The sequence below is a fragment of the Tachyglossus aculeatus genome, chromosome 10 (genome assembly GCF_015852505.1).
Source record: "Tachyglossus aculeatus isolate mTacAcu1 chromosome 10, mTacAcu1.pri, whole genome shotgun sequence".
Taxonomy (NCBI): Eukaryota; Metazoa; Chordata; class Mammalia; order Monotremata; family Tachyglossidae; genus Tachyglossus; species Tachyglossus aculeatus.
The window spans coordinates 35,850,820-35,862,869 of NC_052075.1; the positions used below are offsets into that span (position 1 = coordinate 35,850,820).

A 12,050-nucleotide genomic window follows, 5' to 3' on the forward strand; every position below is an offset into this window, starting at 1 on the left:
CATCGGGCAGCTGTTGCAATCTCCCTTATGTGTTCAGAGATGAGGCTGGTTGACAGTTCGATTGAGTTTCAGGGCACAGTTTGAGTCACTGCTGCCTCATCTTTAGAAAGCATCATCCATCCACTACTGCATTAGACTGATTTCAGGGAAATAGCCCGCTGAGCCAACTGCTGACTGCTTGCACACAGTATTGGCAGGAGTGAATTCTCAGTTATTCAGGTGGGGTTCATCTGGGTTAGGGTTATCTGTGGCTTTCTTGCAGGGAGGGTAGGAAGGGTGGGGAAGGAGGTTTCCAACCTGCGTGGCAAAGCTGGTGCCTTGGCACAGGACTTGCACTGAGAAAGAGCTTGGGATGTCAGCTTTGCTCAACCTCTCAGCTCTGGTCATTAGATTGGGGATTTTTTGGCACCAAACACCACCTCCTATACTCTTCAGGTGTCACTCCCAAGCCGAAAACCTCCAACGTTTGCCCAAAGAAGTATATATCAACTTTCTGGACTTTCCAATTTTCTAGCTCACTAGAGCCGGATGGAGATTGCCTGGAAAGCCAAGATTTAATAAAAATAATGTTATTTGTTAAGCACTTCCTCTGTGCCAAGCACCGCGCTAAGGTAGATACAGTATAATCTGATCCGATACAGCACCTGACCCACATAGGGCTCACGCTAAAGGGAAAGGAGAACAGGTATGGAGTCCCCGTTTTACAGTTGAGAAAACTGAGGTCCAGAGAAATTAAGCCCCTAGACCAAGATCACAGAGCAGGCAAGTGGTAGAGCCAGGATTAGAACCCAAGTCTCTTGACCCCCTAGTTCTGGGCTATTTCCCTAGGCTATGCTGTTTCTTATTGTACTTAGAAGACTACTAGTACTTTATAACTGCCCACATTGAATATAGACCCACACAAAACGCACCATACACACTCTTTTTTCCCCCGCATCCACAGACACCCAGACTGTCCAGCACAACCAGCTTCACATTGGACCAATTCAACCTAGTCCGTTCTCATCAACTGAACAATTCATTGTCAAACTACATTTAAAGTTCACCTCTGTGATTACTTCCGCCAAAGGGCCCTCAGTCTGGATGCAGTGTACCTATATAAGGAATATTTTTCAAAAAAAATAGAACTCTATCATTAGAACAGTGACTTTTTTTTTGTCAGAATAGTCTGGTGAATCAGAGGCGAACATAGTTCCCCATGGTGGGCTCCGATGGGAGAGTACAGTATAACAAAGATTTTTTTGTTTTGGGGGTGCTTCTTTAATGGTATTGGTTTAGCTCTCACTATGTGCCAGGCACTGTACTAGGCACTGGGATAGATAGAAGCTAATCGATTTGGCCACAATCCATGTCCCATGTGGGGGCTCACAGTCTTAATCCCCATTTTACAGATGAAGTAATTGAGGCCCAGAAAAGTTAAGTGACTTGCCCAAGGTCACACAGCAGACAAGTGGGGGATCCAGGATTACAACCCAGGCCCTTCTGACTCCCAAACCCGTGCTCTATCTACTAGGCCGTGATGTTTCTTAATTGATTGACGCATTCTCTGCCCCAAGACCTTGAAAGTGTATCACTTAAGAATCCATGGAATTCTGGCTTCAGAGCGGGATGTCTTCAAACAGTGGTGGCGGGGAGTTTTCGCTCCTGTTGGGGAGTGAAACAGATGTCGTTATTCTCCTTGATATTGACCATGTTTCCATTTTGTTTTGGCCAGTGGCGGAAGCACCATCACCGGATTTGGGAAAAACCTCAATGGATCCAGTGTTCCTAAGATGATTATCCGAGTCGCAGAAGTGGGCAGGAACTTCACAGTAGTAAGTCTGAGGATTCTACAGCAGGCTAGACTTTCTAGCCTGACACTATAGAGTCAAAATTATTTTGACAATTTTGCAAATGCATTAACTTTTGACTCAAATGATAATTACCAATGGGAGATGATATTTGAAAGCACAGTCAACTGGGAGGAGGAGGGGGAGGAGGGGGACCATTAATGGAAATCACATCATTTTTTTATTGTTTTTATAAAATATTGTAACCAAGTGGCCTTTAGCTTCATCGGAGAGCCTGGATGAGGCCCCTGATCTCATAACTGCTTCATAAATTCCTACCGTGTAATGGACATGTTGTTTCCTGACCCCCCCCCCCTAGTTTTCTCAGCCACTCTCAATGATCCAGTATTGAAGAATATAAACATATTTATGCTTGGCATCATCACAACTTGCTTGGGATGGGGAGAAGGGGAAGAACTTTCTCTTCCTTCCCTGGCATGTGATTGGAAACATCATTCAAGGTGGCTGGACACAGTGTCTGTACAGGAGGAGCTGAGCCGGGCTATATTATTTACATTTGAATCTTCTATATATCAATCAGTCAGTCATCTTGATTGAGTGTGTGCTTACTGAGTGCCAAGCCCTGTACTAAGCGCTTGGGAGAGTACAATATAACAGAGTTGGTAGACATGTTCCCTGCCCACAACGAGCTTACAGTCTAGAGTACAAAGCTGTTTAGGTTTTTGTTCCTGTCCAACAACATGGAGACATTGGGTAGTAGCACTTCATGAAAGAATCTGTTCTTTGGGCTTTTTATGCCCTTGAAACTTTTTTAAGCTACTGTAATTGCAGGCAAGTTCTTTTCTACCAGAAAACACAAAGTGGCATGGATGAAAAGGAGTCATAGAAGTGGCAGCATAGTAGTAGTAGAAGTAGTGGTAATAACAGTAGTAGTAGTAGCAGCAGTAATAATAATAGTAATAACAATAATGGTATTTCTTAAGTGCTTACTGTGTGTCAGGCTAATCGGGTTGGACACAGCCCCTGTCCCGTATACGGCTCACATTCTTCATCCCCATTTTGCAGATGAGGTAACTGAGGCACAGAGAAGTAAAGTGACTTGCCCAATGCCACATAGCAGACAAATGGTAGTAGAAGTAATGGTAGTAGTGGTAGTAGAAGTAGCAGCAGCAGCAGCAGCAGAATTTTAGAGCTCGCTTAGTGTGGTACACTGTACTAGGTGCTTGGAAAATACAGAGTAAGAGCCCAGTTGCCTACCCCCAAAGACCATAACTCTAGCAGGGAGAACCAGTCTGAGTACTTACAACTAGAGTGGTCAAAATCAAAATCAACATTTGAGCAGATGTACACACATGAGTGTTAAGAAGGGTGCAGATAAGTTCTTAAGGGCTAGAGAAGCAGCGTGGCTCTGTGGAAAGAGCACGGGCTTGGGAGTCAGAGGTCATGGGTTCGAATCCTGGCTCTGCTGCTTGTCTTCCGTGTGACCTTGGGCAAGCAACTTAACTTCTCTGTGCCTCAGTTACCTCATCTGGAAAATGGGATTAAGACTGTGAACCCCAAGTGGGACAACCTGATCACCTTATATCCCTCCAGTGCTTAGAACAGTGCTTCGCACATAGTAAGTGCTTAACAAACACCATCATTATTATTATTATCATTAGAGTGGCTCAATAATAATCATAATTGTGGTATTTTGTTAAGTGCTTACTATGTGCCAGGCACTGTACTAAGCGCTGGGGTGGAGACGAGCAAATTGAGTTTGACACAGTCCCTGTCCTACAAGGGGCCTTGTTGTAGGCAGGAATGTGTCTGTTTGTTGTTGTGTTGTACTCTCCCAAAGCGCTTAGTACAGTGCTCTCCATACAGTAAGTGGTCAATAAATAGGATTGAATAATAATAATAATAATAGCATTTGTTAAGTGCTTACTATGTGCAAAGCACTGTTCTAAGCACTGGGGAGGTTACAAGGTAATCAGGTTGTCCCACGGGGGGCTCACAGTCTTCATCCCCATTGTACAGATGAGGTAACTGAGGCACAGAGAAGTGAAGTGCCTTGCCCAAGGCCACACAGTGATGGAGCCAGAATTAGAACGCGTGACCTTCTGACTCCCAAGCCCGTGCCCTATCCATTACACCATGCTGCTTCCCAAGGGATGCTTCTCAAGGGATCACGTGGCCAAGGGAACTAGGAAATTAATCAGGGAAGGCTTCTTGGAGGTAGCTGGGACTTTAGTAGGGCTTCGAATGTGAGGAGAGTTGAAATTTGTCTGGTATGGGGAGGAAGGGCATTCCGTCCTGGGAAAAACAGCTTGAGAATAGGGACAGAGGCCAGAGAGTCAAAGAGCTAGGAAGAGCTGGAAGGTTGGCTTGAGAGGAATGAAGACAGTGAATTGGGGAATAATGGGTGGAGCCTCTAGACTAGAATTGATAAGGAGGGAGAATGATAAGGAAGGTTTTAGAATCACCTTGCCTAAGTCATCACCAACAAACTGTTTAAAAGCCCGATTTTCAGATTGAGGATCCTTGCTCTATTGTATTCTCCCAAGTACTTAATACAGAGCTCTGCACAAGCCTAAGTGCTCAATAAATGCCACTGACTGATTGATGGGCTGAAATGCAAAGACATACAAAGGTGTCATCCCTCAATTTGCCTTCAGTGAGCAGGTGACAGGTTGAATTATGGGATTTCCCTTTTGGTTCCCAAACCAATACTTCCGAAAAACAAAAACCATCAATTTCTTCAGGGACTAAAGCCCCTCTTGGGTCCAAATGTTCTGTCAAATCCCATAACATTAAGGTCACTTCAAATAAGATTTTTCTTGACCTCTTTAGTCAGTCCCATTATGCCCCCTCTAAAGAGCCTGATTAGATTGTCATCATTCTCAGAGGGTCCCCTATCCCCAAAGAGGCTTGAATCAAATTCCACCACCTAGCCACAAACAGTTATGAATCCCTAGCTATTCATTTTGTGGACATCAGAACTCCACAGTGGTTTGGAAGATTAATTAAGTTTTGTTAATTAAATAAGGATAACTAGCTTTGTGTGAGCAAGTGTGTGTGTGTGTGTGTGTGTTTGCATGCACATGCGTGTGTAAATGTATGTAATCTCCTGTGTAGAGATTTAACAGATCACTAGCTGATCAGATAACACTAGAACTCTCTCGGAGAAATGTTTAATCCAATTCTCATCCTTCTCTATAGCCTATTATCATATCCGTACACAGAATCCCCATTGGCTTCCAAAGGCCTTTTCCCTATGGAAGAGACATTATACAGAGAAAAAATATACCCACTAACACAATAAGCATAACTGGTATCCAGTGCATACAGTTACCTTCAAAAATATCAAGTTTTAGATGGGAGTACTAGAACTCATCGCAGTCGGGAATCTCCATTGTACACTGAAAAATGGACTTGCTTCTAAATTTCTTCATTTTGTGGATGGAATGGTGGAGAAAATAGGAAACTGACTATTTGGAGATAATTCAATCCCACCTTTCAAGCTAATGGAATGGAATAGCTTCCAGTGTTATGATCCTAATTTGGTAGAGAGTTAAATTGCATTGCGTTCCATTAGAAGCAGCAAATGTAAATTAACATCACTGTATCCTACAGACAACAATTTAGAATCAGATCCCACAAGCTGGCTAGGCATTTAATTGATATGAAACTCTTCTTTAAACCAGAAAACAGAATTTTTATTAAAGGATCATCTATGGGGGGGAATATTCAACCAGAAACATCTATGGGGGGAAAATTCAACATGCTCTATTTGACATCTGAGCTTTTTACGGGTTTCCCTTCCCTCCTTTCTCTATTGTCCGACTAAGTACCTGTGCAATCCCTGGCTCCTTGTGAAAAGATAAAAACCAAAGGAGCTCATACCGTAATTTCCTTTGGCTAGCCTAAACCAAACATTTTCTTTCTTCCACACTCCACTCTGCTTTCCAAACTCACCTAAAATCTAAACTACGGGAAACCCATTTCACAGAATGGAGGAATGGTGAACTGATAATCCCCCTATCAATCAATAAATCAATCGGTGGTATTTATTGAGCACTTACTATGTGTAGAACACTGTACTCAGTACTTGGGAGAGTACAACAGAGACATAATCTCTTTTATAAAGGAGTTTAGGATCTAGTCGGGGAGACAGACACTGAAATAAATTGAAGGTAGCAGGAAGCACATTTCCTCCTCGTGGTTCAAGGAGGAATGAAAATATTTCAGAAATATTATTATTATTAACAATAACTGTTGTATTTTTAGGCACTTACCTTGTGCCAAGTACTGTAATAAGCACTGGGACAGATACAAGATAATTAGGCCCCTACGTGGGGCCCAAATTCTATGTAAGAGAGAGCACAGGTATTGAATCCCCATTTTGCAGATGAGAAACTGAGGCACAGAGAAATGAAGTGATTTGCCCAAGATCATGCAACAGACAAGTAATGGAGGTGGGATCAGAACCCAGGTCCTCTGATTCCCAGGCCCGTGCTCTTTCCACTGAGCCACACTGCTTCTAAGTGCAACCGTAGTGCAAGTGAAGCAAAATACTGGTTCCCTCCCCTCAGGGACCTTACATTCTCAACGGCCTCATTCTGGCCTTCGGAATCCCACCTGGGATCGAATTAGTCAGACAAAGCCCAACATTGGTCAGATGTGAAAGGCCCAGCAGGTAGAGTTCTGTCATTTTTTATTTCACCCCGCTTTCCAGCAGCCTATTTATCATGTGCATTCTTTTCTCTCGACAGGCATGCCAAAGTCGTTCTAATGCAGAAATAATCTGTTGTACGACTCCTTCACTGCAGCAACTAAATCTGCCACCCCCCTTCAAAACGAAAGCATTTTTTGTATTTGATGGCGTCCAGTCTGCTAACTTTGACCTCATTTATGTGCACAATCCAGTGTTTAAGCCGTTTGAAAAGCCAGTGATGATCTCAATGGGCAACAAACATGTACTGGAAATTAAGGTAAGAAAAGCTCAAATGGCCCCTTAAATCATCAACCTGAAGCTAATTGACTTTCTAGCTGTGGGACTGAAAAGAGGGTGTCCGATTATTATATCTCCAGCTACTTTGGCAAATATCTCAACCCGGAAACACAAATCTTTCTGGCATTACACTAAAGATAAGTGTAATAGCTGCTTTTTTATGAAAAAGAAAAAAATCTTCACAAAAAGTAACAGTAAGTGTCAGGCATATACTAAGCCAAGTCTCTTAACAGAGGCAATTACACTGCAGATGTGATTCATTTCCTTGATTTTAACCATCTAGGTCTTCTGTTATTGGAAGCAGTTAAAGAAATATATCAATCGGCAAGGGTTAAAGCGTGAACGTCAAAGCCATCAGCTCTTTTTTCTATGCAGTAAGATGAGCTCAAATGGGTCATCTTCATCTAAACATGGAAATTACTCTGGAGCCAAAGGACTAGCGTGTGATTTATTGGCAGTGATTTCTCCCCCTTACTCCAGAATGTGCACTTACATATGTACTCATACACACACTCACACTCTCTCTCTCTCTTTCTCTCTCTCTCTCTCTCTCTCTCTCTCTCTCTCTTTCTCTTTCTCTTTCTTTTTCTCTCTCTATCTCTCTCTCTCTCCTTTCCAACTTTTGCAATTATGTCTTGTGCAGTCATTAAACAAGCCCAGCATGAAATGGAAGGGCAGCCTGCTTCAGTGAACAGAGTATTCTTCCCAAAGAAAGTTCTTTCATCTTCTTTAATTAGTTTTAAAATGGGGGAAAGAGCTTGTAAAACTTTTTTCTTTTCAGTAAAACTAATCTAGTGTGACATTTTGCTTTTAACTAATTGCCATTTGGTTTTGCTTGATGAAAATGAGGCATTTAGGTGGGAATATTAGTATTTAGAACTAGAGAAGCTGGCTTCATTCGGCTGCTGTACCTAAAATGTTCGGATTAAAGATAAATAGCAATTTTAACTATCCCTCCAAGTGCAACCTTATATAGATGAGAGAATTCTTTTCTCCCAGAATTAATACTTTCCCTCAAGGCTCCCAGAGTTGTTGGATCTGAATCTGACATCTGGTTCAGCCTGTCAACACCTGTCCCAGCAGACCCGAGACCTGTCATCCCAGACCTGACTCCCACCTTTCCTTCCCACTGAGGAATCAGGATGCTGCCGTCTCTTGGGTCAGCCAGTTAGTCAGGCATTCATATTTATTGTATGCTTATGGTGTGCAGAGCACTGTACTAAGAGCTTGGGAGAGTACAAGATAGCAGATACATTCCCTGCCCACAGTGAGCTTACAGTCTAGTGGGAGCTGTCTCCACTGGGTACCTACTGAGGGCAAAGCACTATCCAAAGTGCTTACAGGAGTCCAACAGAAGCCAGATGCCCTTTCTCTGCCCACAAGGAGTTTGCACTCTCAATGGCCTCATCCTCGGCCAGGCTCAGGAAGGGAGTTAAAACCTTCATCAAAAGTGAGGTCAGTCCATTGATGTTTCTTCTGGCGACCAGCCGGGAACATACACTGTAAAAGTGGCAGCGCTCCTATAATTTAGGAGCACTGCAGCACCCAATGGAGAAGGACCCAAAGGCTGTGGGAACCGATCCAGGAACTTGAGTGAGTCAGTCAATCGTATTTATTCAGCGCTGTGGCAGAGCACTGTACTAAGCTCTGGGGAGAGTACAATACAACAACAAACACACATGTTTCTTAACAGCCCTAAAGGGGTGAGTGCTTTAAAAACTCCCTCAGCCAAAGCTGGCCTTGCAGCTGGAAGGAAACCCAGTCCCTGTGTGAGCTGCTTCAGTTCGGGACATGAAGCAGTCTTACAAGGTCAGGACTTGGATCCGTCCGACCCCAGGAGCCTGAGGTTCTTAACCGTGAATCTTCTGGTTTATATGCAACCATGATTGAATTCCTGAGTTTGAGGTACAAGGTGCTCCACTCCCAGTTCAGTTACAAAATCGGGCAGGTAGAAACCTCTGGCTTCTTCAAAGAAGAGCAAGGGGAGGAAAAGAGGAATGGTGGGAGTCAGAAGAAGTAGTCAGTTGCCAAGCAAGAAGGAGAAGTAACCAAGAGCCCACTTCTTTGAAAGCCAAAGTCAGGGTAAGGGTGCTAATAAGGCTCACCTTCCCCACTGGGGACTCCTGGCTGATTGGAAGCTTGGGCCTGGATTGCAGCAGGCACTTCATTACTAGGAAGGCACCCGCCACTCAAGAAAACAGTAATTCACTGGCTCTGGAGGAGACAGGGGGTCCTCTTCAGCCTTGCTTACAAGGGCCCCCCTCAGGAAGCAGTAGCCCGAAGGTCCAGCAAAGTCCAATCAAAAAGACCCAGTGTGGTCCCAAGTTCCACTGCCCATCCGGATGGACCAAAATCTTAATGATGATAATGGAGGTGTGATGGTTGGAGCTGGGAAAAGAGCCAGGACTAACAGTGGCCGGACGTTATCCGGAACGGCTGCGTTTTCTAGTTTGGGGCCATAACGCAGACATTATATAGTACATCATACAACACTTAGCAGTACGTCGGTGATAAAGCAACATCTTCCCTTGATTTATAAAATGGCTCTTCGTAACCCAGGGAGGGTCATGCTTCATGCAGTTCCCCCTTTTAACTCTTTAAACAGATGCCTTTCAGTCTGGGGAAGAGGATGTTTGGCAGGCCCAAAATGGCTTCTGTTTCTGAAAGATGAAATCATTTCTCCCAGTTCCCCGAGAGAGACTGGCAGTATAGCTCGCTGCTTTATCATAGGGGAGAATAGTCTATATAAGAGAGAAAAGTAATGCGAGGTGCAAAGTGAAATGCATTTCTGCTGCAATAAGGGGAGCATTCTAAGAGCGGGGAATTGAAGAAGGATAACATCCATCAATGGAGGCAGGAAGAACCCATCCTACTGCATTTCCCATCCCTTCGTGGATTCCGAGGGGTAATTGCTTGGGTTTCAGTCTATAGCTCCTTGGGTTCATTTGCTTTTAAATGAGTCTTAGAGTCAAAGTCGGTCCACCCGCCCTGGTTTCTTATAAATGGTTCATCGGCAAATCTAGCCAAAGCCCTCGGTAAAAGGGCCTTTCCTCTACAAGACTTGAGTTTCTGACCCTGTGCTTGGACGTTTTGTTTCATGATCCCGCTCCATCTTGGGGTCCTCAAGTTTTCACTTGTATTTTAACTGATCATCCGTCCCGAGCACCTCGGGAAGATGTCGGTTGGAAGGAGTTGTGTCTGTTCCTCGAATTGTTTGGGTTTTTTTAAAAATCCAGCTACTTGCTCTATTTGCCTTGGAGGTTATTTCTTTTCCACAAGGAATCCTGGCCCTGGCGGGATGAACTCAGTGTTTCATCCCCGTCTCCCCGCCTTAGTAATGGTCTAGCTGAGCAAGATGTATTTAGCTGGCCCTTCATAAATCAAGCTCTCTGGTTCTTTAATCTTTCGGTTACCCCTTTCAGAGCGGGTGTTTCAGCGCTGCATGCAGCTCACCGGCAAGTTGCCATTTGAGGCCTTGGGGTGCCACTAGATTTATGTCCCTAGAGCTCAGATTGGTCTCCTGTATCCAACCTGGTTCAGCAGAGGGGAGAAGGTGTCACACCCACACCCCTCCTCCCCCGGTGATGTCACCAGGGAGAATTTCAGCATGTTCCCTGGTCCCCAGACTCCTGGAGCTAAAGGAGTCTTAAGGAGTTCTTGGCTTTGTTCCAACCCGCCCTCCCCACCCTGGGATAGACGACCCCCCACCCCCACCCCAGGGCATTGAAGCAGTCTCTACATAAATAGATATGGTTATCGATGGGGAGAGAGGAGCCGTGCTCTCCGATCATGTAGTGGATCAAGGGGGATCGTGGAGGGATTAGTGAGGAATGAACTCATCTTCCTGGAGAAGTGGGAAGTGACTACAAGAGCAGGCAGCCTGGGAAGAATTCCCCATGCCCAATTTTTGCAGGAAAATATTCCATTCTAGTCTTCTAGGCGAAAGTGGTGGGAAGCCCCAGGGGAGAAGGGCTGGATCCACTGACTGGGGCAGTTCAGGCCTAGCAGCAGCTCCGTGGACTGATGAACTGGGTGGAGGTGACAGTGATAGTGATAATGAGATGGTGGGATTCCCAGGACGTTCCTTCCCCTGGCCCTCACCAAGGTTGAGTGAAGGGAGAGAGAGAACTGTCATAGAGTAAGGACTCCATCACCCCATCCTCATGGGCTCCCTAGGAACACAACAGCAGAGTTGTTGGGGCCCCTACTGGAGATTGGTTTAACCCACTCTGTAATCTCCTCATGTGTGAATTTGGCCAATCCAATATGCCCAGTCATTTTCTCAGATTTAAGCATAAAATTCAAAGGGATCGGATTTTCCTTTCCTCATACGAGCTTTATTTCTAGATGTGGGCCGTGGCGGATGATCCTACCATCATCTGTTGCTGAACCTCCTCTCAACTGACCCCGTTCTAAGGTGATCTGATGTTCCAATGGGATTTTTTCTTATTTTTCCAGGGAGACCATATTGATTCTGAAGCTGTCAAAGGGGAGGTGCTGAAAGTTGGAAATAAAAGCTGTGAGAACGTCCTCTTGAACTTGGAATCTGTTCTCTGCACAGTCCCCAGGGACCTGCTGAAAGTGAATACGGAGTTAAATATAGAGGTGAGATTCCTGCGCGGCTCTTGTGATGGAGATAAAGGTGCCGGCTTTAATCATGACACTCGCAGCCTTAAAATAAATCATCAGACCTCATTTGAATGTTGGCTTTGGGCTCATCAGCTCAGCTACGACTCTCGCTTGTTATTCTTCAAGGAGGGAGGTTTTGTGACACCACTCCCTTTCATGGTGTAACTCTCACCCTTGTCACTGAAGTCAAGCCAATTCAATTGCATTCACTGAGCAACAACTATTTGCAAAAACATTCAGTCCTGTGATAGTACAAGGAAAGTAAAAAAAAAAAAGCCTCAGACAGCTTGTAATATTCTGGGTAGACAGGCAGACACAAATAGTATATATGCAGGGGATCAGAAGGAAAAGAATAGACACTTCTGGTGATAGCAAGGGTTTGGAAATGTGAATATATGAATAAATGAATAACTGACTAGAGCGCATAAACTGTTGGAAGCAAAAATGTTAAAGGTAGCTATTAGGAAAACAGCCCCTTCTGACTTTCTCTCATAAACCACAGAAGCAGCATGGCCTAGCGGAAAGAGCACAGACCTAAAGGACCTGGGTTCTAATCCCAGTGCCCCCACTTGTCTACTATGTGACCTTGGGTAAGTCACTTCACTTCTCCATGCCTCAGTTACCTCATTGGCGAAATG

General features: G+C 44.5%; 1 protein-coding gene across 2 annotated transcripts in view; it reads left to right on the plus strand.

Annotated features, from left to right (window-relative positions):
* Positions 1 to 12,050, plus strand: part of MET (MET proto-oncogene, receptor tyrosine kinase) — a 152,315-nt gene that overhangs the window by 114,286 nt on the left and 25,979 nt on the right. For both annotated transcript variants that reach the window (XM_038752346.1, XM_038752347.1), the window contains exons 10-12: positions 1,715 to 1,814; positions 6,545 to 6,763; positions 11,242 to 11,388. In XM_038752346.1, coding sequence (XP_038608274.1) covers positions 1,715 to 1,814; positions 6,545 to 6,763; positions 11,242 to 11,388 — 466 coding nt within the window. The remainder of the gene's footprint in view (positions 1 to 1,714; positions 1,815 to 6,544; positions 6,764 to 11,241; positions 11,389 to 12,050) is intronic.